The 22,553-nt window shown below is 43.2% G+C and overlaps 1 protein-coding gene across 10 annotated transcripts in view; it reads right to left on the bottom strand.

Annotated features, from left to right (window-relative positions):
* Nucleotides 1-22,553, bottom strand: part of ERBB4 (erb-b2 receptor tyrosine kinase 4) — a 1,095,893-nt gene that overhangs the window by 422,209 nt on the left and 651,131 nt on the right. For all 10 annotated transcript variants that reach the window (XM_039494132.1, XM_039494133.1, XM_039494137.1 and 7 more), the window contains one exon: nt 825-1,011. In XM_039494132.1, the coding sequence (XP_039350066.1) occupies nt 825-1,011 (187 nt within the window). The remainder of the gene's footprint in view (nt 1-824; nt 1,012-22,553) is intronic.

Below are 22,553 nucleotides of genomic sequence, written 5' to 3'. Positions count from 1 at the left end.
CCAAAGAATCTCTATACAAAAAAATAAATGGACACAAATCTGACATCAGGAATTATAACATTCAAAAACCAGTAGGAGAACTCTTAAATTTCCCTGGACACTCAATAACAGACTTAAAAGTTGCAATTCTTCAACAAAATACTTCAAAAACAGACTCCAATGAGAAACTGCAGAACTGGAATTAATCTGCAAACTGCACACCATCAAATTAGGCCTGAATAAAGACTGGGAGTGGATGAGTCACTGCAAAAACTAATTTCTCCCTGCTGATACTGACACCTTCTTGTCAACTGTTTGAAATGGGCTACCTTGTTTACACTGGCCTCATTAGCACTACAAAAGTGATTTCCACCCCTTCTTGTCAACTGTTGAAAATAGCCCACTTCCAACTTAATTGAATTGGCTCATTAGCACTGACCACCCCACTTGGTAAGGCAACTCCCATCTTTTCATATGCTGTGTATTTATACCTCCCTACTGTGTGTTCCACTCCATGCATCTGATGAAGTGGGTTTTAGCCCAAGAAGCTTATGCTCAAATAAATGTGTTAGTCTCTAAGGTGCCACAAGGACTCCTTGTTGTTTTTGCTGATACAGACTAACACAGCTACCACTCTAAAAGTAATACTATTACTTGGCACCAAAAAGGTAACTAGATTAGACAAATCTATAAATCTTTTAACTGCATACAATTTTCAACATGCCTATCTATCTAGGTACACATGTGGCCCCTCTATAATGCTAGTATCCGAAGGCATCTGTGTAATAGTCAGCAAACTCAGCTGCCACTATGACCAATCAGCTATTTATAGGTGTTTTCCTTACCAGTCAAGTTCTTCAGGCCAAGTTCCCTGAGTCCAAAATTACCATCCTTTTTGTAGTTAAGAAATATCTCCAAGGCATTCCGGTCCTCGTAGAGTTTTGTCCCACGAATGATGCGTAGGTTCTCTAACGGGAGGTACTCAAACTGATTCAAAGCTACCAGGACGTATCCCGTGACTTCTCGGATAGACTGAAAGAGACAGAAGCAAAATCCACATTAGAAATATTTTCCCTTTAAATGATGAGATGTTTATGATTTCCACAGCATTGGCCAACGCTACTATGCTACAATTGAGATTTCAGTTACTCAGCTGAAAACAAATGATGTATAAGAACTTGTACAGTTAATGTTAAATTTATACACTGATGCTAGTTTGAACAGCAGAAATCAAGGGCCAGCATCTAATGTCAGTGACAAGGTGCTTTCTAAAACCTGCATTATTGAGTATGCATTCAAGTTTGATATTTTAAGGGGTACTTTCTTGTTGAAATATGTGGTGGTACATTTCATATCTGAGATTAGATTCTGGTTCTGAAACTGTGTCATCACATAAATCCAGGCAGCAATGAGAGAACACACATGTCAGCACAAATAGCATTTTGTATGGGAAAAGAAGCTATTTCTGGGATTGGCAGGTTAACAGGAACAGATTTTAGCAGAAAAGATGGCTGGGACATCTGTGCATAGGACAGGGAAAAGGACAAGAAATTTGGTTTGGAGGAGTTAAACAAAACAATTTTTGTTTTGCACTTTTAACTAAGTAAGACCAATTTTTGAAATAAAATTAAACTTTTTTTCCCCTTCTTTAAGCGTTCGAAATTGACCCATTTTATCTGACTCCACTCCCCAACTTTTATCAAAAACACTGTCAAAACTGTTATCAAAATGGGTTACCAAATATTTGATTGACTGAAAACATGGCTTGAATCAAATGAAAAATTGTGATGACCACCTTGATCACATTTGAGAACATTTTGGATTAAAAAACATTTTTTTAAAAAGGCACAACTTGCCCTCCCCACCCCCAAAGACAAAAAAAGGTAGACAAAGTAAATAGACTTTTTTTTTTTGGACCAGAAATACTCCCCAATCCTTTAAGTATCTCAACCAGTTCTAATTGGTCCCAGCTGGGCAAGCAGCTTTGAATGGGAGCATCTCTACATCTGCAAAGAGCTTTGCTGATTTCAGCAGAGCTTCAAGTGGCACAGGAGTTCATCTGCATGGAGCTACTTGCAGAATCCCTTATACGTTGTCTGTCAGTTATTGTTTATCTATCATGTCTATTTAGACTCCAATCGTGCAAAGCCTTCTGCATAAGCTTAACTTTAAGTGACTGAAATCAAGGGGCTACTCACATGCTTGATTTTATGTATGTGCACATTTCTTTGCAGGATCAGGGTCTTAAATTGCACATAGTATTAGACAGTCCCTGCTTAAAGCAATGTGCACATAGATTATTCAGTGCAATGGGGCCAGTTCCTGAATAGGCCTCCAGTCACTACCATAATAAAAATATGTGCGTTAACAATGATATGTATACAATCATAGAATCATAGAATCATAGAATTCAAGATCAGAAGGGACCATTATGATCATCTAGTCTGACCTCCTGCAAGATGCAGGCCACACATACGATCCACCCACTCCTAAAAGCGAAGCGCCCTGCCCATGCTTCGAGAGAGGAAAAACCTCCAGGGCCCACCCCCAATCCCACCTGAAAAAAATTCCTTCTCCCCAAATATGGCGGGGCATAGAACCCCGAGCAATGCGAGCAAGACTCTCCAGAGACTCTCCTCTGAAAAAACTAACAATATCCTATCATTGACCCATTGTACACTACACCAGTGGCACTTTGTTATTGACTGACTTGACCAGTTATCCTATCTATCCATCCATCCTCATAATCTCCATAAACTTATCTAGCTTAATTAATGGAGGTCCTTTGGAGGTCCTTTTTTTCCTTTTTTGTTCCAGCTGTTCCTCCCAGATCCTCTGATGGTGATGGTTAGAATTAATCATTTTTCAATTCAATTTCTGACTGAATGACTTTATGTCCGTATGTCCTCGTGTCACCTTAGTGCAATGCTGCCTCTGAAATTCCTCCTCTATTATCCCTCTGATATATCTAAAGAGTTATATCATCTCCTCTTATCATTCTTCTCTTATCATTCTTTAAAAACAACAAACAAACTCAAGTCTCCTTTCATCTTTCATTCATTCGGCTTCATTCTCCTTGATCATTCTAGTGGCCACTTTCCAGTCATTCTTCCTAAACAAACAACACTTAACTAAAAAACTGCACAAAATATCACAATACTCCAATGAAATGAGGTTATACTAACGCACTATATAACGGGACTAGCCTATACTTAATACTACTAGAAATACCTTTTTTAATGCACATTTTATTTTGCATTTTACATTTAACATCCATATGCCTACTCATCCACATCCTCCTCCTCCTCCTCCCCTCCCCCCTCTCCCTCCTCCCTCCCTTCCTCCCCCACAGCTTATAACTAAAGTTCTTGTAAGTCATCCTCAGTCATCCCTACCTTACACTCTTCTCACTCTCATTTCATCCTTTGTTTTCAATACTCCAGCTATAAAGGTCATCCAAATCCCTCCGAGGATTCCTGATCTTTTTTTCCCTTCTTGTCATCCGCAAACTTTATCAGCCCACTCCTACTCTTGGTTCCAGTCAGCGATAAATAGATTTGAAATAAATTGACCCAAAAAACTAACCCTTGAACTCCACTGGTAACCCCCCTCAAATCAAACATTTACCGTTATAAAGAAAAGCAGCACAGATTTGTGGGACTTGGACATTTTCAATTCCCAATGTATTAAGAAGCAGTTGCCCTATTTTTATGCCCCATGGAGCACAAATGTTTTAATTAACTTAATAAAAATAAGAAATATGTAATAGACAAGAGATGTAATGTTGGCTACTGGACTGGTGGGTTATTTGCTTTGCATATTCTGTCCTAATACTGTCCCATTAAAGTCAGATCCTTATATTGCAAGTGAAGTTACTAAAAAGGCTCTGGAGCAATTTCAAAATCTGTTCAGCATCCAAACAGATCACTGTGTCATTACAGGAATTTGATGATAGCCCAATGAATTTAGCTATGTTGGGAAGTGTTTAAGCTTGGTAGAATTGTGGGGGGGTATTATTATTTTTATTTCAATTGATATCATCAATGTTTATTTTTAACCATTTTTCTGTTTTTATTGATTTAAATTTTCACAGCTGCATGAAATTATGGGCAGGGCCACCCAGAGGATTCAGGGGGCCTGGGGCAGGGCCGGGTCTTCGGCGGCAATTCAGCGGCGGGTCCCTCTCGGAGGGAAGGACCCACCGCTGAATTGCCGCCGAAGAATGAAGCGGCGGCGGTAGAGCAGCCTAAGTGCCGCCGATCACGGGTTTTTTTTCCCCCCTCCGCTGCTTGCAGCGCTTGTACTCACCGCTCGGCAGCACTTCAGCGGCGGGTCTTTCACTCGCTTCAAGGCTTCTGCTGCACTGAAGGACCTGCCGCCGAAGACCTGGAGCGAGTGAAGGGCCCGCCGTCGAAGTGCCGCTGAAAACCCGGAGCGGCTCACGGGGCCCCTGGGGGGCCCGGGGAAATTGCCCCACTTGCCTCCCCCCCGATTATGGGGAAGTCAGACAATTATTTAATGGCAGTAGACACTGAATTCAAAAAGTTAAAGCTTCATAAACCTTTAAAACTGTTAACATCCCATGTCAAAGTATACAAAGTAAATATCCTTAAAGTGAGGAATTATTCCTGTTCATTATTCATTCGCTAGTCCATTTGTAACAAGCCTAATTCAAAAGTCGAAGTCACTGGATTTTGACTCTAAGTTCTCACGTAGCATTTTTCTTTCCCTACCTATGTGTAAACATTTTTGTCATCAGAGGGTGTTTGCATGGTGAAATGGATGTTTGCCAACATTTACCAATAAAGATCGAATCCTTCCAAGCCTATGTATAGTACAATAGCCCTATGCAACATTGTTTTATATCCTGGGACACTGGCTTCATTATCATTAGAAGGCTTTCAGCAATTTCAAGATACATCTTTATTTTCAGAGGTTTTCAATTTAACCAGAACAGTTTGTTTTACAAAATCTCAGAAGCTGATTTTGCTTTAAACAGAAATTTCCTGAAAAACATCTCTCCCACCACTCATTTGATTATTTTTTTTTAACTTAAAACAATACTAAATATATACTTCTATTTATTTTATTATTATACTTGTGTTGCACTGCTGATGCCCTAGGAATGTACTGAATGTTTAGATACATTTAGAGGGGCACTGTCAACTTGGAATCTAGTCAATTAAAACAAAAAACAACAAATTAAAAGCAGTTTCAAGAACGAAAAACTATACCTGCCCATTTTTGTAGTTTATAATCAAATTTTCCTGTTTTTAAAATGTATTTTCCTTGTTGCCAGGTGAAAAGCCCACACAAACAACAGGTGTAAATTGACTGATTATCACTGTGATTCAGCAAGGCACTTAAGTTTTTCCAAATTTCAAAAACTTCGGAGGAGTTCCAAGGCTGGTGGAAAAATGGGGGAAGGGGAGGGCATTCACAATAACGCCCTCCTGCCCCACTTTTTGGCAGCTGAAGTTCAAAATTCTCATGAACACTTTAGATGGAAAAAAATCAACATTCACCAGCTCCATTAAAAATCATTTTTGCCCAGAAAACATTGCATCCCTTAAATTTATTTTGGAGGTTAGAGGGATAGTTTACAGCAGCTCCTTTTAGCTGAGGACTCAGGCGAGAGCAGAACCCGGTTTGCAAACTGAACTGGGTTAGGAATGTATGTTGGGAGGTGCCTTTCTCTCTAGTCTTACCAGTGAATACAAGATATGCCAGTAAGCTTCCTTCCCTCACTGCCAAAGGACAGGACTAGCACTTGAGCTATGCTTTTGTGTAGGAACTCTAAACAAATCTGTTATGCTAAGAGTTTTAACCTCCACCATGAATCTCCTGGTTGTTGGTTCAATATAGACATACATAATAAGATGTTGTTATGACAAATGTCAACAGATGGCATTGTTACATACTAGGAGAAAATATGGACAATTGTGTGAAGATTGGGAAGACGTGCTGCTGTTAGTTTTGTTATGCACAAGGCTGTGAAGCAGGTGCTATGCTGTCTTGGTCTGTAATTGGAGTCCATTTCTGAGGCAGAGTGCCCCTAAAGCAGGCTGAGATTCCTGAAAGAAGGGATGGTCCTGCATGCTGTTTGTAACTACCTCTATTCCAGGACTGGTGTATATGTGACCAGAACAAATTTCACCTAGAACATTCCTCCATCTATTCATAATGCATCCTTTTGGACATCATTAGTGGAAACAGGTCACATTCAGTACCACTCCCACAGCCGGCTGGGGGTGTGAGCTTTGGGGTGGGGCTTGGGCTGGGAATGAGGGGTTTGGGGTGTAGGATAATTCTCCGGGCTGGGATCGAGGGGTTCAGAGGGCAGGGGGCTGGGGCACTGGAGGGAGTGAGGAATGCAGGTTCCATGTGGCACTTACCTCAGGCGGCTCCTAGAAGCAGCGGCACATCCCTCCTCTGGCTCCTAAGCAGATATGCAGCCAAGCAACTCTGCGCACTTCCCTGTCCCCAGGTGCTTCCCCTGCAGCTCCCGTTGGCCAAGAACCACAGCCAATGGGAGCTACAGAGCTGGCGCTTTGGGTGGTGGCAGTGCGCAGAGCCTCCTGGCTGTCCCTACATGTAGGAGCCAGAGGGGGGATGTGCCGCTGCTTCCGGGAGCCACACGGAGCCTGCCTTAGCCCTGCTGCACTGCCGACTGGACTTTTAACGCCCCAGTCAGCAATGCTGACTGGAGCCGCCAGGGTCCCTTTTCAACCAGGCGTTCCAGTCCAAAACCAGACACCTGGCAATCCTAGTTCAGAGCATTTAATATTGGGGGAGAGGAGCTAATTCCAACAGCAATCAGTTGAGTTAATTTATATTTTAAAAAAGACCTACTTTTCATTCTTCAAGATAAATATCAATGTAGATTAGATTGTAAGATCTCGGTGGCATCTTTCTGTTGTGTTAGTACAGCACCTAGCACAATGTGATCCTAGTCCTTGACTACAGGGCCCCTAAGTGCTACAGTAATACTAATAATAAATAGCATCATCAATGCAAGTACTTCCAATCTAGTGAAAAACTCAACCCTTTTAGCCGTCATTGCACATGGTGTTCCAAACAATGTGTGTATGGGGGGTTGTTTTTATAGTTTTAGGGAACACACAATACTTCTGAAAGGAGCCAGTTTTACAGTACTTGTTAGTGAATTCCTTTATTACACACTCAGTTGGTGTGTTATGTTTGGGTAGCAGTTGTGCCATTTACCCCTTTCTGCCTCCTCAGTGTGCTTCAGCAGTTCTGGAGAGAGAACCTCTGGGCGCACCGGCAATCCTGGACCATGTCGGCTGACCCTGCCATCCAGGAGGCCAAGCAGTGCCAATTTGGATGCAGTTCTCACCAGCCTGCTCAGAATCTGATCCAACTCCAACTGAAGTCGCTAGAAAGACTTCCCTTAATTTCAATGAGGATTCCTAGTTTTTAAGGTCAGAAGGGACCATGTCATATGAATTTCTGTATAATTCAAACCAAGACTAGGCGGAGCTCTAACCTCTCACCACTCACACACAAAGCTGCCATTTTCCATAACTCCACCACCCATCTGCACAAAAATCTGTGCTAGTCTGGTATCGGGACATAAGAAGTGGATCTATCCCTCCGCTGAATTTTGCTGTGCTATCTTCTTACTGTTCAGCTCTCTCTGTGGTCCCCATAATATAGAAAACACCTTAAGGAATGACCTGAACCAGGTGTTGACATTCTACATTCACTGCTTTCACTTCAACATTAATCTTGTTCCCCACAGCTGCATACTGCTTCATACCCCTGCTCTCCTTTATGGGCGGACTCCCTGACTGGACTACATCTCCCATGGTGCACTCTGGTCATGGGACTCCCATAAAAGCACCATGACAGTTCAACCACAGGGGTAACCCCACTGGGATGAAAGGGAATATGAGACACCCTGGCTATAACTGCTATGAAGCATTTCAGTAGCTGAGGCAGACACAAATTGCTATCAAAGGGACCCCAAACTAATTATTTTCTTGATTCAAAAACCTTCCCCTCCACCCCACAAAGATGAAGGTTTCTAACCATTAGAGGAGTGAAGTTCTGGAACAGCCTTCCAAGAGGAGTAGTGGGGGCAAAAGACATATCTGGCTTTAAGACTAAGCTTGATAAATTTATGGTGGGGATGGTATGATGGGATAGCCTAATTTTGGCAATTAATTTGGCAATTGATCTTTGATTATCAGCAGGTAAGTATGCCCAGTGGTCTGTGATGGGATGTTAGATGGGTTGGGATCTGAGTTACTACAGAGAATTCTTTCCTGGGTGCTGGCTGGTGAGTCTTGCCCACATGCTCAGGGTTTAACTGATTGCCATATTTGGGGTCGGAATTTTCCTCCAGGGCAGATTGGCAGAGGCCCTGGAGGTTTTTCACCTTCCTCTGCAGCATGGGGCATGGGTCACTTTCTGGAGGATTCTCTGCAGCTTGAGGTCTTCAAACCGCAATTTGGGGACTTCGATAACTCAGACATAGGCTAGGGGTTTGTTATAGAAGTGGATGGGTGGGATTCTGTGGCCTGCATTGTGCAGGAGGTCAGACTAGATGATCATAATGGTCCCTTCTGACCTTAAAGTCTATGAGTCTAAAGAAAAATTGGATTTTGTGGAAACTGTTTCCTAGCCAAAAAATAATTTTGATGAAAAATCCCTGGCCAACTCTATGCCATGGTTACTTCCCACCCATGAGGTATAATCTTCTTCATCAGTATCTGATGGGAGAGGAAACAGATTGATATTACCCACAGTGGTTTTCATTCTGAAATAAACACAACCTGGCAGCCCAATAACATGGATTCACGAGAATTTTCCTCCCTATATCCAGCTGACATTTTTTTTTTAAAGTATAGATTTTAATGAAAAGATCTGAAAACCCTCCCTCATTGAGGGAGGAGGGATGATGTTCACACAACCATGACAACAGATGTTTGGGTGGTGGAAAGCAGATGGGAAGACTCCTCTGAGGAGACAAGAGTCAGAGGTGGCTGCTTCTCTGACTTGGCTTGTTAGGTTTTTGTTGTTTATTTTATTTATTTATTTTTAAGGAGAAAGAGTGCATGTTTCTAGTAGAAAAAGGAAGCAAACCTATTAGAATGTGAAAAGTTTAATTCTTTACAAGCTAGATTAAAATGTTTGTGAAGGCAAAGGATATGAGTCTGATATATTAGCAGGAAACAAATATTCACCTCCATTAATATTCAGTCTGTGAAACCTCAGTGTTCTCTGAACCATGAGTCCCAAATGATTGGTGTTTTCCTTCCACATAAAAGCCAGCAGAAGGGAAAACTCAGTGTATAATGTACATTTACTCGTCAAGGTAACAATGTGTAGAGGGCCAGGCATAGAAAATATACGTAGATCAGATCTGCAGGGAAGAGAAAAACAGCTCCCTTTTTTCCCCCATCTTCTATTATTCCCTGAAAGTGTTCAGAAAAAAAGTATATTCATTTTACTCTCATTCAGTGGATTATGCCTTATACTCTCCGATTCTGCAGGTAAAACACCTTCCTCAGGGCTCATATCGGGTACATTAATCCACATACCAATTTCCCTTTGTCCTCTACTTCTCTCTGCACACAATCTTTTTTTTTTAAAATGTAATATCACAAGCATGTTTTTCAATGACAATAAATCAGATTTTGAGATTAAAAGGAAACGATAAACTCAAATGTCTTAAAATTAGATTTTTTTAAAAACAATCTTTTGCCAAACTAATAGACATCTGATTTCCATGATTTGTGCTTTAAATTTCAATGGTGACTGTTTTTAAAACAGTAAACGCACTCTGCACTGCTACACACCCAGACAGGGCAGGACTAAGCATGTGAAAGTGAAACTGGCTATAAACAAAAGTGAAATAAACATTATAGATTTTCATTGACCAAGATGAGAAGAATGCATAAGGGAAACAAACAGGCTGAAATAGTGAAAATAAAGTGGGATTTCTAACACACAGTTTACAGAATCGCACCAGAGAACAAAATGTGCCATCTCAGAGAATCCCAATCCACTCCAGCTCCTTCCTCTTGCCCTCCGAGAGGAATACATTATGACAACCATTGTCATGACACAGCTTAGTTCCAGCTGTACTCCTGACTATTGTTCTCTTTATTAAGCCATAGAGCACTTGCATTTATCAGGTCAGTTCATTTTATTGAAACATTGCTTGACACAAAAGCAGCCAGAGCCTACAGTTCACCGCAGCCTTGCTGTCCAGAGCCCCACATTCCAAAATGGAGGATGACCTTTGGTTCCTTGCTACCACATCCCCACCTATACATAACAATTGCCACTGCTCCGCTTGTTGGGTGTGCAAAGCCAGGATATACCCACTTCCCGCCTCTCTGGGCATTGGCTCACTGCAGGGAGCATCAGGTTCCTGTTTTTCCCAGGACTGGAGGGACTGAGCAGCAGGGCCGCCCAGAGGATTCACGGGGCCTGGGGCAAAGCAATTTCAGGGGCCCCTTCCATAAAAAATAAGTTGCAATACTATAGAATACTATATTCTTGTGGGGCCCCCATGGGGCCCGGGGCAAATTGCCCCACTTGTCCCCCCCATTCCCCCCCGGGCGGCACTGGGAAAAATAAACATTTAAAAACCTTCTGCATCTCAGCACAAATCCAGTTTTGAGAAAACTTCTTTTCAAGTCACTTTTACAAGGTATCACTGGTTCTCAGCATCAGCTAGTGCTAAAAGGCACTAAAGCTCATCAAAAGGGTTGTACAAATATTTTCCATCAAAACATTTTTTGGATTGAAAACTAGGGGTTTTTAAAAAGCAGAAAAAAATCACAGACAAAAATCACAGTTCCTTCAAAATGTGTTGTGGTTTTTTTTAATTGAAAAGCTGAAATTAGTCTGCCAAAACCTGAACATGGTTTGGGGTTTCAGAAGTGTGTGGCCAAATATTTGCTGCTTGCCACTGAATTAACCCCTCTGGAGTCTCAGGGAATGCAGGGGAGGGGGGTGGTCTCCCTTGGTAGGGTTGGGAAGGAGGTAGGTGGTGTAGGATATTGCTCTTCTCATGTGATCCCTCCTGCATGGCTCTCTTGGCTCTATTACTGTTAATCTAAAGTGGCTAATTTTAAATGAAGCTACCTTCCCCTGACATGAATCTCCCTATGGCACTGAAATTAAATGTAGACTATAATTTGGCATTTGAGAAGTGAAAGGGATGGTAGCCCTAAGGGAAAAGATAACAGCTTGGCTCTTTGTGTTAAATAGCTGACTGCAAGCCTCAAACTGCTGAATGAGCTTTAGGGTAGGGAAGGCTGTGCCTCCCCAAAGAGCCTGGCCCTGCCCCCTGTCCAACTACCACCCACTTCCTGCCCCCCAACTGCCCCCCTCAGAATCCCCGACCCGTCCTGCTCCTTGTCCCCTGACCGCCCCCCCTGAGACCTCCCAACCACCACCTGACCACCACCCCACCACGCTCTCTGTCCCCTGACTGCCCTGACTCCTATCCATCCCCCCGCCAAGTCCTAACAGACTCCCGGAATGCCCATGATCCAGCCCCCTGTTCCCCGTCCCCTGACCGCCCCCCCACCCAAACCTCTGCCCCGTCCCTGTCCCCTGACTGTCCCCGGGACTCTCTGCCCCTTATCCAATGCCCCGGTCCCCTTACCATGCCACTTACCCCCGCCTCCCCCCTCCCCCAGAGCCTCAGCGAGCCGCATCCAGGAGCAGCCCTGGACAGCACTGCAGTGGCATAGCTCCAGTGGGGCCTGAGCTCCCGCCGCTCAGCCCAGAGCTTGCAGCCTCGCCCCCTTACCACACGGCTCTGAGCGGGAGGAGCTCAGGTCCCTCTGGAGCAATGCCGCTGCAGCGCTGTCCAGGGCCGCTCCTGGACGCGACACGCTGAGGAGCCAGGGAATGGGGAAAGGCAAAGGCCGGGGAGGGGCTGAGGGGGAACCTCAGATTTTCATGTGGGCCCATGCGGGGCCAGGGCAAATTGCCCCACTTGCCCCCCACCCCTGGTGAGCAGGGCAGTAAGAAGAACCTTCCTGGTGAAATGTAAGCTCCTATCAGTGGATACTCACCCTCAACACACAGAGCCACCAGCTGTGCTCACTTGCTCAATAAGCAGTAGGGGTTACAACAGGCAACCCTTACATCACATTGGAAAGCACCTGTATTGCTCACTAATGTTACAATGTTAAGGTAAGGGCTGCACAGTCTAGCTGTCTCAAATGAATGCAACACGTCTGGCTCATGTTACATGGATAAATAGATATTTCAAGGACCAAACCACGCGTCTGCTATTTATTCGGTCTGGGTCGATATCTTTTGTGGAAAAGATTTGGTTTTCTAGCCTTTGCTGCAGACAGTAAGTAAACAAGCAAATGGAAGGATGAAACAAAAACCACCCCAAAATTCTAATTATTGTAACTTTAGATATTTTTGCGCTCCCTCTCTCTTTTCTCTCCTCCTCCCCTTTATATTACATAAAAGTTAGCGGCTGGCAATCAACTTTTTGTTCTGTGTTTTCACAGAGCCTCATACAATGGAGTTCTGGTACGTGACTAGGGCACTCAGGCGCAACAATAATAAATAATAATAATAAACTGTCTTCTCAGCTGGCAAATATGGTGAATGGTAAGACAGCACTGGAGGCTGAAGACATGCAAATCCAACAAATCCAAGGTAACCCATACAATATTTCCATCCTGCTCAATTATGATTAAGGCCCCAATTCAGCTAGGCACTTCGAGCACATAAATGCTGCCCTATTCAGCAAGCATGTAAGCTCTGCTGAACCGGCATGCTGCCAAATACCTATAAGGCCCCAATGACTCTTCTAATTGGCTAAATATTACTGATGTAGATGAAAAGCGCAGAGCATGCTGAAAAAAAACTAAGTGGCTACTTATAGGTGTTGCAGGGAAGATGATAAAGGAAGGCTTTTTACACAGACTATTGAATAGATCCGACTAGCAGCTATTATCGGCCTCAGCCAGATTCAAACCAGTGATCTAGAGGTGGAAAGCTCTATATCAGTCCCCTAAAACATCCTTTCACCAGACTATTTTGATTCCAGGAGAGAGAAAGAGGTATTAGAAACAGAACTTTACTGTCTCTCTGCCACCCTTGTATTTACTCCTTAGCTGTAATTAAGGTTTCAGGATTTCTGTGTTTATTTTTCTTGAAATTCATTTTATGCAGTTCTTCAATGTGTCCATTTCATTTTTACCAGCTTAAAAAAAAATTCAAATTCATTTCCAAAAATCTTTAGTGCAAATTTACCTCCTCCCTGTGACAATTTTCAGTTTGGAAAATGCTCTCTGTTGTTTAACAGAGGAAAAACTATAAACTGCAACCTACATTTTTCAGCATCTTCCATCTCTAGATCATCATCAAATAGATTTTATTATGGAAGTGCTGAGAGATACTGATCAGGATTGGTGTCATTTTGAATTACAACTGTGGGTGAAATCCTGGCCCTACTGAATTCAGTGGTAGTTTTGTTTAACTTCTCAGCAACACACTCTGGGATGTAATCTGACAGACAAGCTGAATAACCTAAAGAAATGGAATTTCTAAAATAAGTTATTTTCAATGCTTATTTTCAAGATGCCACACTGTGAAAACAACTTCAGGGGAATTCTAGCTGTTAAAATCTGAAACCAGAAACTCTAATTGTAATTAATGCTAGCTGAGCACAAGTAGTTTGGAAAAAGGAAAGTCAGAGTAAATTCTGTCAATGAGAAACAAGAGAGGAGGTTGTTACTTCAGATCTTTAATTGTTCTTTTGTTCTGACACTTAAAGGAAACCTAGTGAAATGGAGCAAAATAAGAGAATTTTTTGTCTTTGATTCAGAACAACAGATCAATGAACAATTAGGACAACTGATGTTTCACATAAACACTGTGGATTTTATTTTTTTAACATCCATTGAAAAAAGGACAGACTTATGGTAAAGGCACTTAGGCGAATTGTGTTCCGTTCCTGGCTCTGTCACACAGACTCTGTTTGACCTGGGACAAGTTACTTAAATTCTGGTCCTGATTCAGTAAAGCATGTAGGCCCAGATTATTAAAGTATTTAGGTGCCGAACTCCCAGTGATTTAAATGAGAGTTCAGCACCTAAATACCTTAAAAACTGGCCTTTAAGCCTTTGCTTAAAATTAAGCATGTGCTTTATTGAATCCAGGCATCTGTTCCCGATCTGTAAGCAGGGATAACAGCAGAATTGTGTGAGGGTAAATGAATTCATGTTTGTGAGATGCTGAGCTAGGATGATGATGTAGAGAAAATTTTAGCTTAACAGACACATTTTGTACAAAATAAGCAAGCCCTGAAACTACTTTGATCTGCTGGAGGGAAAAAGATAGCCAGGAATACAAGGACATGATTTGAAACAACATTCCGGGATAATTCAGCAATGAGACACTTTTTACTCTAATTCATAAACATAAAATATGTAAATAAAGGGTATAATGGCTATAAGAACATAAGAACAGCCATCCTGGGTCAGACCAATGGTCCATCTAGCCCAGTATCCTGTCTTCCGACAGTTGTCAATGCCAGGAGCTTCAGAGGGAATGAACAGAACAGGGCAGCTACTGAGTGATCCATTCTCTGTCATTCACTCCCAGCTTCTGGCAAGTAGAGTCTTAGGACACCCAGAGCATGGGGTTGTGTCCCTCACCATCTTGGCTAATAGCCATTGATGGACCTATTCTCCATGACTCAGTGTAGTCTCATGAGAAGGATCCCTGAAGAGGGACAAGGAAGGGGTGCGTGGGAGGGAGGGATGTAAAGTGGATAATGCAGCACAGTGTTTTAACCTTCATGACCCACTTGTCTGTTGTAATCCACCACCAGGCCTGTTGGAAAAGGGAAAGGCAGTATTTAGAAGTGGGAAGGTGGGCAAAAGGTTGCAGCTTGCAAACTAGAGGTGAGAAGGAGTCAAGTCCTCAACCAACCTGTTAAAATTGTTGTTTCGATGGTGACTGGGTACTCACTGAAAGAGGGGGAGGAGCTCTCTTCCTCTGTAATTTTTGTCTCTTTCTAGAGGGTTCAGTGGCTCTGTGAAATCCAGAGAGCTGCCAAATCTTCTATTACTCATAGGAGCATATATATACCCAGAGACCTCAGTGTGGCTCTGGCATCCTTCACATTATGCAGAGGCTCATCCCTACTTCCCAAGAAGTTCTTCTGACCATCAAATTGGAGGTCTTCAAGAGTATTCTGAACCTCTCTCAGGACTGCTACAGCCATAACATCCCGCACATGACAACCACTGTGGTGGTGGATCTAGCGACAGCGTTTGCAGCATCTAAGGACTCTTGGAGACAGGTTCTGGCTAATAACTGACCCTGCTTAATGATGGCCTGGAAGTTCTCTCTATGCTCCTGTGGAAGATCTTCAATAAAGGTTGCAAACTTGATGTAATTCCTGAAGTCATACTTGGCCACAAACACCTGATGGTTTATGATCCAAAATGGAGGGTCTCGCATGAGCATGCTTTTCGGCCCAAAAGGTCTAACCTCTTCTGTTTCTTATTATAAGGGGTAGACCTGGAGTAATGCTGTTTACCCCATTGTTTATGGCATCCAACCCCTCCCCACACCAGGAATTAGGTCAGGGTGAGAAAACAAAAATTCTGAGTCATTGGGGAGAACATAATATTTCTTCTCTGCCCATTTACAAGTTGGCAGGATGGCAGCTGGAGTTTGCCACAAAGTCTTTGATGGATCCTGGGGAGCTTCATTAATGGGTAACACAACCCAGGTGGGTGTTGCCAACTGCAGGATATCTACGAGCTTGTGTTGTGAGTCTTTAATCTCCTTAAGAGGTATCTGAAGGATGTCAGCCACCCTCTTCACAAGGTCCTGGAATTGGCAAAAGTCATCAGCCATTGATGGTCATGGAGACATGATTGCATCGTCCAGAGATGAGAATAAAATGGATGTTTGTGGGGTGGCCTTTTTGTCCGCCCTAGTCTCCTGTTCTTCAAGGGACTCCTTGTGTTGGGAGTTTGGTGGAAGAGACTGTGAAACCCTAGTTTTCCGGTGCAAATTGCTGTCGATACACCACGCAAGGATCCCAGTATGACCTTTGTCAAAGGGCCCATATGGGAGAGGGGGTGGTTGCCACAATCCCTGATGTGTTCAAGGATCCTTGTCAAAGCATGGGTTCCTGGAATGATGCAGAGGGGAATCCCATACTGATAGAGAGGAGACTGATTTAATGTCTCTCCTTCATCCTCTCCTAAATGTCTTCCAGTGGACGGAGCCCAGTAAAAAAGGGCAGAGAATCATGTGGTACTGGAAAGCAATCGTAATCCAGATACTGGGGTGTCACTACTGAGAATCATTTGGTACCCATAAGCTGTGAGGACTCCAGCTTGTCTAACACTAACAAGTCCCTGGAGTAGTGGAATTCCTGCAGTATCAAGTATGTCGATACTGATGCAGTGGTTGAGGTGAATGGTACTGTTGATCTGGAGCACACAGAAGTGGTATCTGAGCAACCAGTTTCCAGTCTTCCTCTAAGTATAGAGGAAATTATGGTAGGTCAGACACAACTGTGTGGTAACTGTTAGCAAATATTTTTTTAAATGATGCTTTATTTAATCCATACATTATATAACCCATATGATAATTGATAAACAAACTCAGATTTTCAAAGAAGCTCAAAAGAGAGTCAGTGGCATTTGGGTACCTAATTCCCTTAAATGCCTTTGAAAGTCCATCCATAATTATGAGAAATACATAACATATGCTGACTTTGTTCATGGGAGAAAAGACTAAATTTAGAGACAGTGTCTAAACCTACCCCTCTCTCACACACGTGAAATATGTCTCAAAACAAGTCCTATGTTATCTTTTCCCAAGCTGAATATTCTTTTATTACTTCAGCATTCATGAAATTGTGATCTTAAGCCCTTCTGAGCATCAGTGGTTTCTCAGATATACAGTACAAGCTTCAATGGAAACTCCCTCAAGTTTGAACATAGCGATGGATTTCAGGACACAAATCATGAAAAATCATTTTTCTGTGGCCGGATCCAGAAGCAAATGGTGCATCATGACAGGAGCTGCCTGTCAGTCACAGAAAACAAATAGTCCAACATACTGAAGTTGCAGCTTTAATTCAGATTTGTTAAGAAAAATGGCACCTTCACTAGACTTCTAAAAAAACAACAAAAATGAAACCAAAATAATTGTGCTCAAGATAAATGAAGGGCTCAACTGTGATTTTGCCATGAACTGTGAGAAAGGAGCAGTGTGTTAGACTGCTCCAGGAAGAATTTGAAAAACACATTATGACTTATAACATTCAAAACAGCAGTTAGAAATTCTAAAGCAAACGTTTTCTTACACTCGTATGATCTTCTTTATAAATCAAAATACAAAATACTAACAATTTCAGCAACAGACTGATTGGCTTGAATGTAATTATAAACTTTTTGCTAGAATTTAAAGTAGCAGTTAATTAATCTATCATTTAGTAAAGTCCCAGGAGATGTATATGTATACATATATAAAAATACATAGAACTCCATAGTTGATGGAAAGTTTCTTTGTCGTTCTTGATCCACGATTATGTATTTCATAGGGTAGATTTGGACTTTTCTTGACACTTCTGTATTGTGGACTTTGTTGGTAAAGTCAGTAGATACAGGATAATTTTTTTTTTTTTTGCCAAACAGAGAAATCATGATCTGTACTCTGAAATAATAAATTAGGTCCTAAAGGTCAATTCTCAGATTATATATTTGGGAGTTAAACACTCAGGCAATTGCCAACATGGAATCCAAGATGTGGTGTAACAGTGTCAAACTGGCAAGGGGCAGGCTCTATAAATGATGTTTGACTGGTGGTTGTGATGCTGGCAGACCAGGTGTACGCAACACCTGAGCACTGACAAATTCATAGCTGGAAACCAGACCAGATCATCAATATATTAGTATTGTTCAAGATAGGTGTTAGACTTGTAAAAATGTGTTTAGTCTCTATCAAACGCTTGTAAGTCGCTGCATGGATTACTCTCACTCGTAATGTCTGTATCCCATGCTATAAGGTATTAAGAAAGTTTCGCTTTATATTGGTAAAAAATGTCCGCTCTGAACTTGTGAACGTAGGCAGGAAGAGCGGTTCCCCTGGCCGATAAGGAGTACTATTAAAATTAAATGGCCCATTGGAGGACAAAAACATTGTCGATTGCCCCATCCACACATGAAGAAGTAATGTGCAGGAACACCTGACCCATCGGTTTGAACTCTGGAGGAAAAGCATATAAAGATGCTCACAAGAAGGAATGGTTCCCTCTTTGCGGTTTGGCCTCCTACGAGGGCTGGAGCTAAAAAATCCCCAGGGTCAACCTGGGTTAGCCCTAAAAGACATTCAGCGCTGCCAGATTATTACAACTCGGTCATCTTTCGACAGACTCATTCAAGGGTGCTGGAACCTTTTTTATAGTGGGAGTGTTGAGAGCAATTGAATCAAACTGCAAACCCTGTATATGATGGAAATCACATCAAGCCCGGGGGTGTAGAAGCACTCCCCCACACCCAGAGTTCCAGCACCTATGAACTCATTTGTGCTTATACGTTGCCTGCTTTAAAGATGGGATGGTCTTCCAAGAAGAAGGATTGCTAGGCAGGGACGGGCTCCACCTCACGAAGAAAGGGAAGAGCATCTTTGCAAGCAGGCTGGCTAACCTAGTGACGAGGGCTTTAAACTAGGTTCACCGGGGGAAGGAGACCAAAGCCCCGAGGTAAGTGGGGAAGTGGGATATCGGGAGAAAGCACAAGTAGGTGAGGCAAAAGGGGAGGGCTCCAGCCCCATACTGGGACACCAGGACGATCAGTGAGTTATCTTACATGCCTATACGAAAATGCAAGAAGCCTGGGGAACAAGCAGGGAGAACTAGAAGTCCTGGCACAGTCAAGGAATTATGATGTAATTGGAATAACAGAGACTTGGTGGGATAACTCACATGATTGGAGTACTGTCATGGATGGATGGATATAAACTGTTCAGGAAGGATAGGCAGGGCAGAAAAGGTGGGAGAGTTGCGTTGTATGTAAGAGAGCAGTATGACTGCTCAGAGCTCCAGTATGAAACTGCAGAAAAACCTGAGAGTCTCTGGATTAAATTTAGAAGTATAAACAACAAGGGTGATGTCGTGGTGGGAGTCTGCTACAGACCACCAGACCAGGGGGATGAGGTGGATGAGGCTTTCTTCCAGCAACTAACAGAAGTTGCTAGATCACAGGCCCTGGTTCTCATGGGTGACTTTAATCACCCTGATATCTGCTGGGAGAGCAATACAGCAGTGCACAGACAATCCAGGAAGTTTCTGGAAAGTGTAGGGGACAATTTCCTGGTGCAAGTGCTGGAGGAACCAACTAGGGTAAAAGCTCTTCTTGACCTGCTGCTCACAAACAGGGAAGAAATTGTAGAGGAAGCAATAGTGGATGGGAACCTGGGAGGCAGTGACCATGAGATGGTAGAGTTCAGGATCCTGATACAAGGAAGAAAGGAGAGCAGTAGAACAGAGACCCTGGACTTCAGAAAAGCAGACTTCGACTCCCTCAGGGAACTGATGGGCAAGGTCCCCTGGGAGAATAACATGATGGGGAAAGGAGTCGAGGAAAGCTGGCTGTATTTTAAAGAATCCTTATTGAGGTTGCAGGAACAAACCATCCCGATGTGTAGAAAGAAAAGTAAATATGGCAGGCGACCAGCTTGGCTGAAATCCTTGCTCGTCTTAAACATAAAAAAACAGCTTACAAGAAGTGGAAGATTGGAGAAATAACCAGGGAGGAGTATAAAAGTATTGCTCAGGCATGCAGGAGTGATATTAGGAAGGCCAAATCACACTTGGAGTTGCAGCTAGCCAGAGATGTTAGGAGGAACAAGAAGGGTTTCTTCAGGTATGTTAGCAACAAGAAGAAAGTCAAGGAAAGTGTGGGCCCCTTGCTGAATGAGGGAGGGAACCTAGTGACAGAGGATGTGGAGAAAGCTAGTGTACTCAATGCTTTTTTTGCCTCTGTCTTCACAGACAAGGTCAGCTCCCAGACAGCTGCACTCTGCAGCACGGTATGGGGAGGAGGTGACCAGCTCTCTGTGGAGAAAGAAGTAGTTCGGGACTATTTAGAAAAGCTGGACGAGCACAAGTCCATGGGGCTGGATGCACTGCATCCGAGGGTGCTAAAGGAGTTGGCCGATGAGATTGCAGAGCCATTGGCCATTATCTTTGAAAAATCATGGCGATCGGGGGAGGTCCCGGATGACTGGAAAAAAGCTAATGTAGTGCCCATCTTTAAAAAAGGGAAGAAGGAAGATCCAGGGAACTACAGGCCAGTCAATCTCACCTCAGTCCCTGGAAAAATCATGGAACAGGTCCTCAAGGAATCAATTCTGAACCACTTAAAGGAGGGGAAAGTGATCAGGAACAGTCAGCATGGATTCACCAAGGGCAAGTCATGCCTGACTAACCTAATTGCCTTCTATGATGAGATAACCGGCTCTGTGGATGAGGGGAAAGCAGTGGATGTGCTATTTCTGGACTTTAGCAAAGCTTTTGATACAGTTTTCCACAGTATTCTTGCCAGCAAGTTAAAGAAGTATGGGCTGGATGAATGGACGGTAAGGTGGATAGAAAACTGGCTAGATGGTCGGGCTCAACGGGTAGTGATCAATGGTTCCATGTCTAGTTGGCAGCTGGTATCAAGTGGAGTGCCCCAAGGGTCGGTGCTGGGGCCGGTTTTGTTCAATATCTTCATTAACGATCTGGAGGATGGTGTGGACTGCACCCTTAGCAAGTTTGCAGATGACACTAAACTGGGAGGAGTGGTTGATACGCTGGAGGGTAGGCATAGGATACAGAGGGACCTAGACAAATTAGAGGATTGGGCCAAAAGAAATATGATGAGGTTCAACAAGGACAAGTGCAGAGTCCTGCATTTAGGACGGAAGAATCCCATGCACTGCTATAGACTAGGGACTGAATGGCTGGGCAGCAGTTCTGCAGAAAGGGACCTAGGAGTTACAGTGGACAAAAAGCTGAATATGAGTCAACAGTGTGCCCTTGTTGCCAAGAAGGCTAATGGCATTTTGGGTTGTATAAGTAGGGGCATTTCCAGCAGATCGAGGGATGTGATCATTCCCCTCTATTCTGCACTGGTGAGGCCTCATTTGGAGTACTGTGTCCAGTTTTGGGCCCCACACTACAAGAAGGATGTGGATAAATTGGAGAGATCCAGCGGAGGGCCACAAAAATGATTAGGGGGCTGGAGCACATGACTTACGAGGAGAGGCTGAGGGAACTGAGATTGTTTAGCCTGCAGAACAGAAGAATAAGGGGGGATTTGATAGCTGCTTTCAACTACCTGAAAGGGGGTTCCAAAGAGGATGGAGCTAGACTGTTCTCAGTGGCAGCAGATGACAGAACAAGGAGTAATGGTCTCAAGTTGCAGAGGGGGAGGTTTAGGTTGGACATTAGGAAAAACTTTTTCACTAGTAGGGTGGTGAAGCACTGGAATGGGTTACCTAGGGAGGTGGTGGAATCTCCTTCCTTAGAGGTTTTTAAGGTCAGGCTTGACAAAGCCCTGGCTGGGATGATTTAGTTGGGTTTGGTCCTGCTTTGAGCAGGGGGTTGGACTAGATGACCTCCTGAATTCCCTTCCAACCCTGAGATTCTATGATTCTATGAAAGAAATAATTCTTTCATTTCTTTTTCCAATTAATAAATCGTTAATTTACTATAGGATTGGCTATGAACATTTTCTGTGGTGGAAGTGCAAGGTATAAACTGGTCTGGGGAGATGACCGGGCTCTTGGGACTGGAAGCAATCTGAATATTTTGTGATTTTGTGTGTGTGTGTGTGTGTGTGTGTGCGCGCGCACGCGTGTGTAAGTGACCATTTTTCACTAAGTCCAGCTTGCCTGGGTTCTGTTACGGTGATCCAGAAATTCACATTTGTTACCAGGTTGGTGAAATCTAATTACAGAACACACAACTAGTTTGGGGTGTTTGCCTGGCTTTTTGACAGTCTGCCCTGAGGCTGGCACTCACGGTCGTGAACCACTCCAGACAGCATCACAATGGTGACTGATAATCATATTTGGAAATATCTGAATTGATTTCTTCGAAATTGATGGAAAATAGCAATGTGTATGGAGGTCAAGGTCTAGCATTTGCTGCAAGCCTTGCAAATAGATTTTTAAAGATGAATTCAAGTGCTTTTTGCCATTTATTAACTCTGGACTTGAGATCTTACATTTTTCTTAGGGTCTTAAGGTTAATGAGTAGAGAAACACCAACTTAAGCAATGCATTTGTGATTGTTTTACAAAAAGAGAAATTATACATTAGTGCTAGGAGCTGAGTTGGGTTAGACTGACAACTGAGAGCCTCTTCCAAATAATTCTTCCCCATTGCAATACCATGCAGCCGCCAAGTAAGCGTCCCCTCATGGCCAGGAGGCTGCTTTACAGCCCCCTGCCTCTGTTCCCCCCACTCCTTCAGGGCACTCTAAGAACTCACCATTTGAAAGTAGTTCAGCCAATCCCCACAAGGGATATTATTTATGTAGT

The sequence above is a fragment of the Mauremys reevesii genome, linkage group 11, assembly GCF_016161935.1.
Source record: "Mauremys reevesii isolate NIE-2019 linkage group 11, ASM1616193v1, whole genome shotgun sequence".
Taxonomy (NCBI): domain Eukaryota; kingdom Metazoa; phylum Chordata; order Testudines; family Geoemydidae; genus Mauremys; species Mauremys reevesii.
This window is presented reverse-complemented; position numbering and strand designations above follow the sequence as displayed.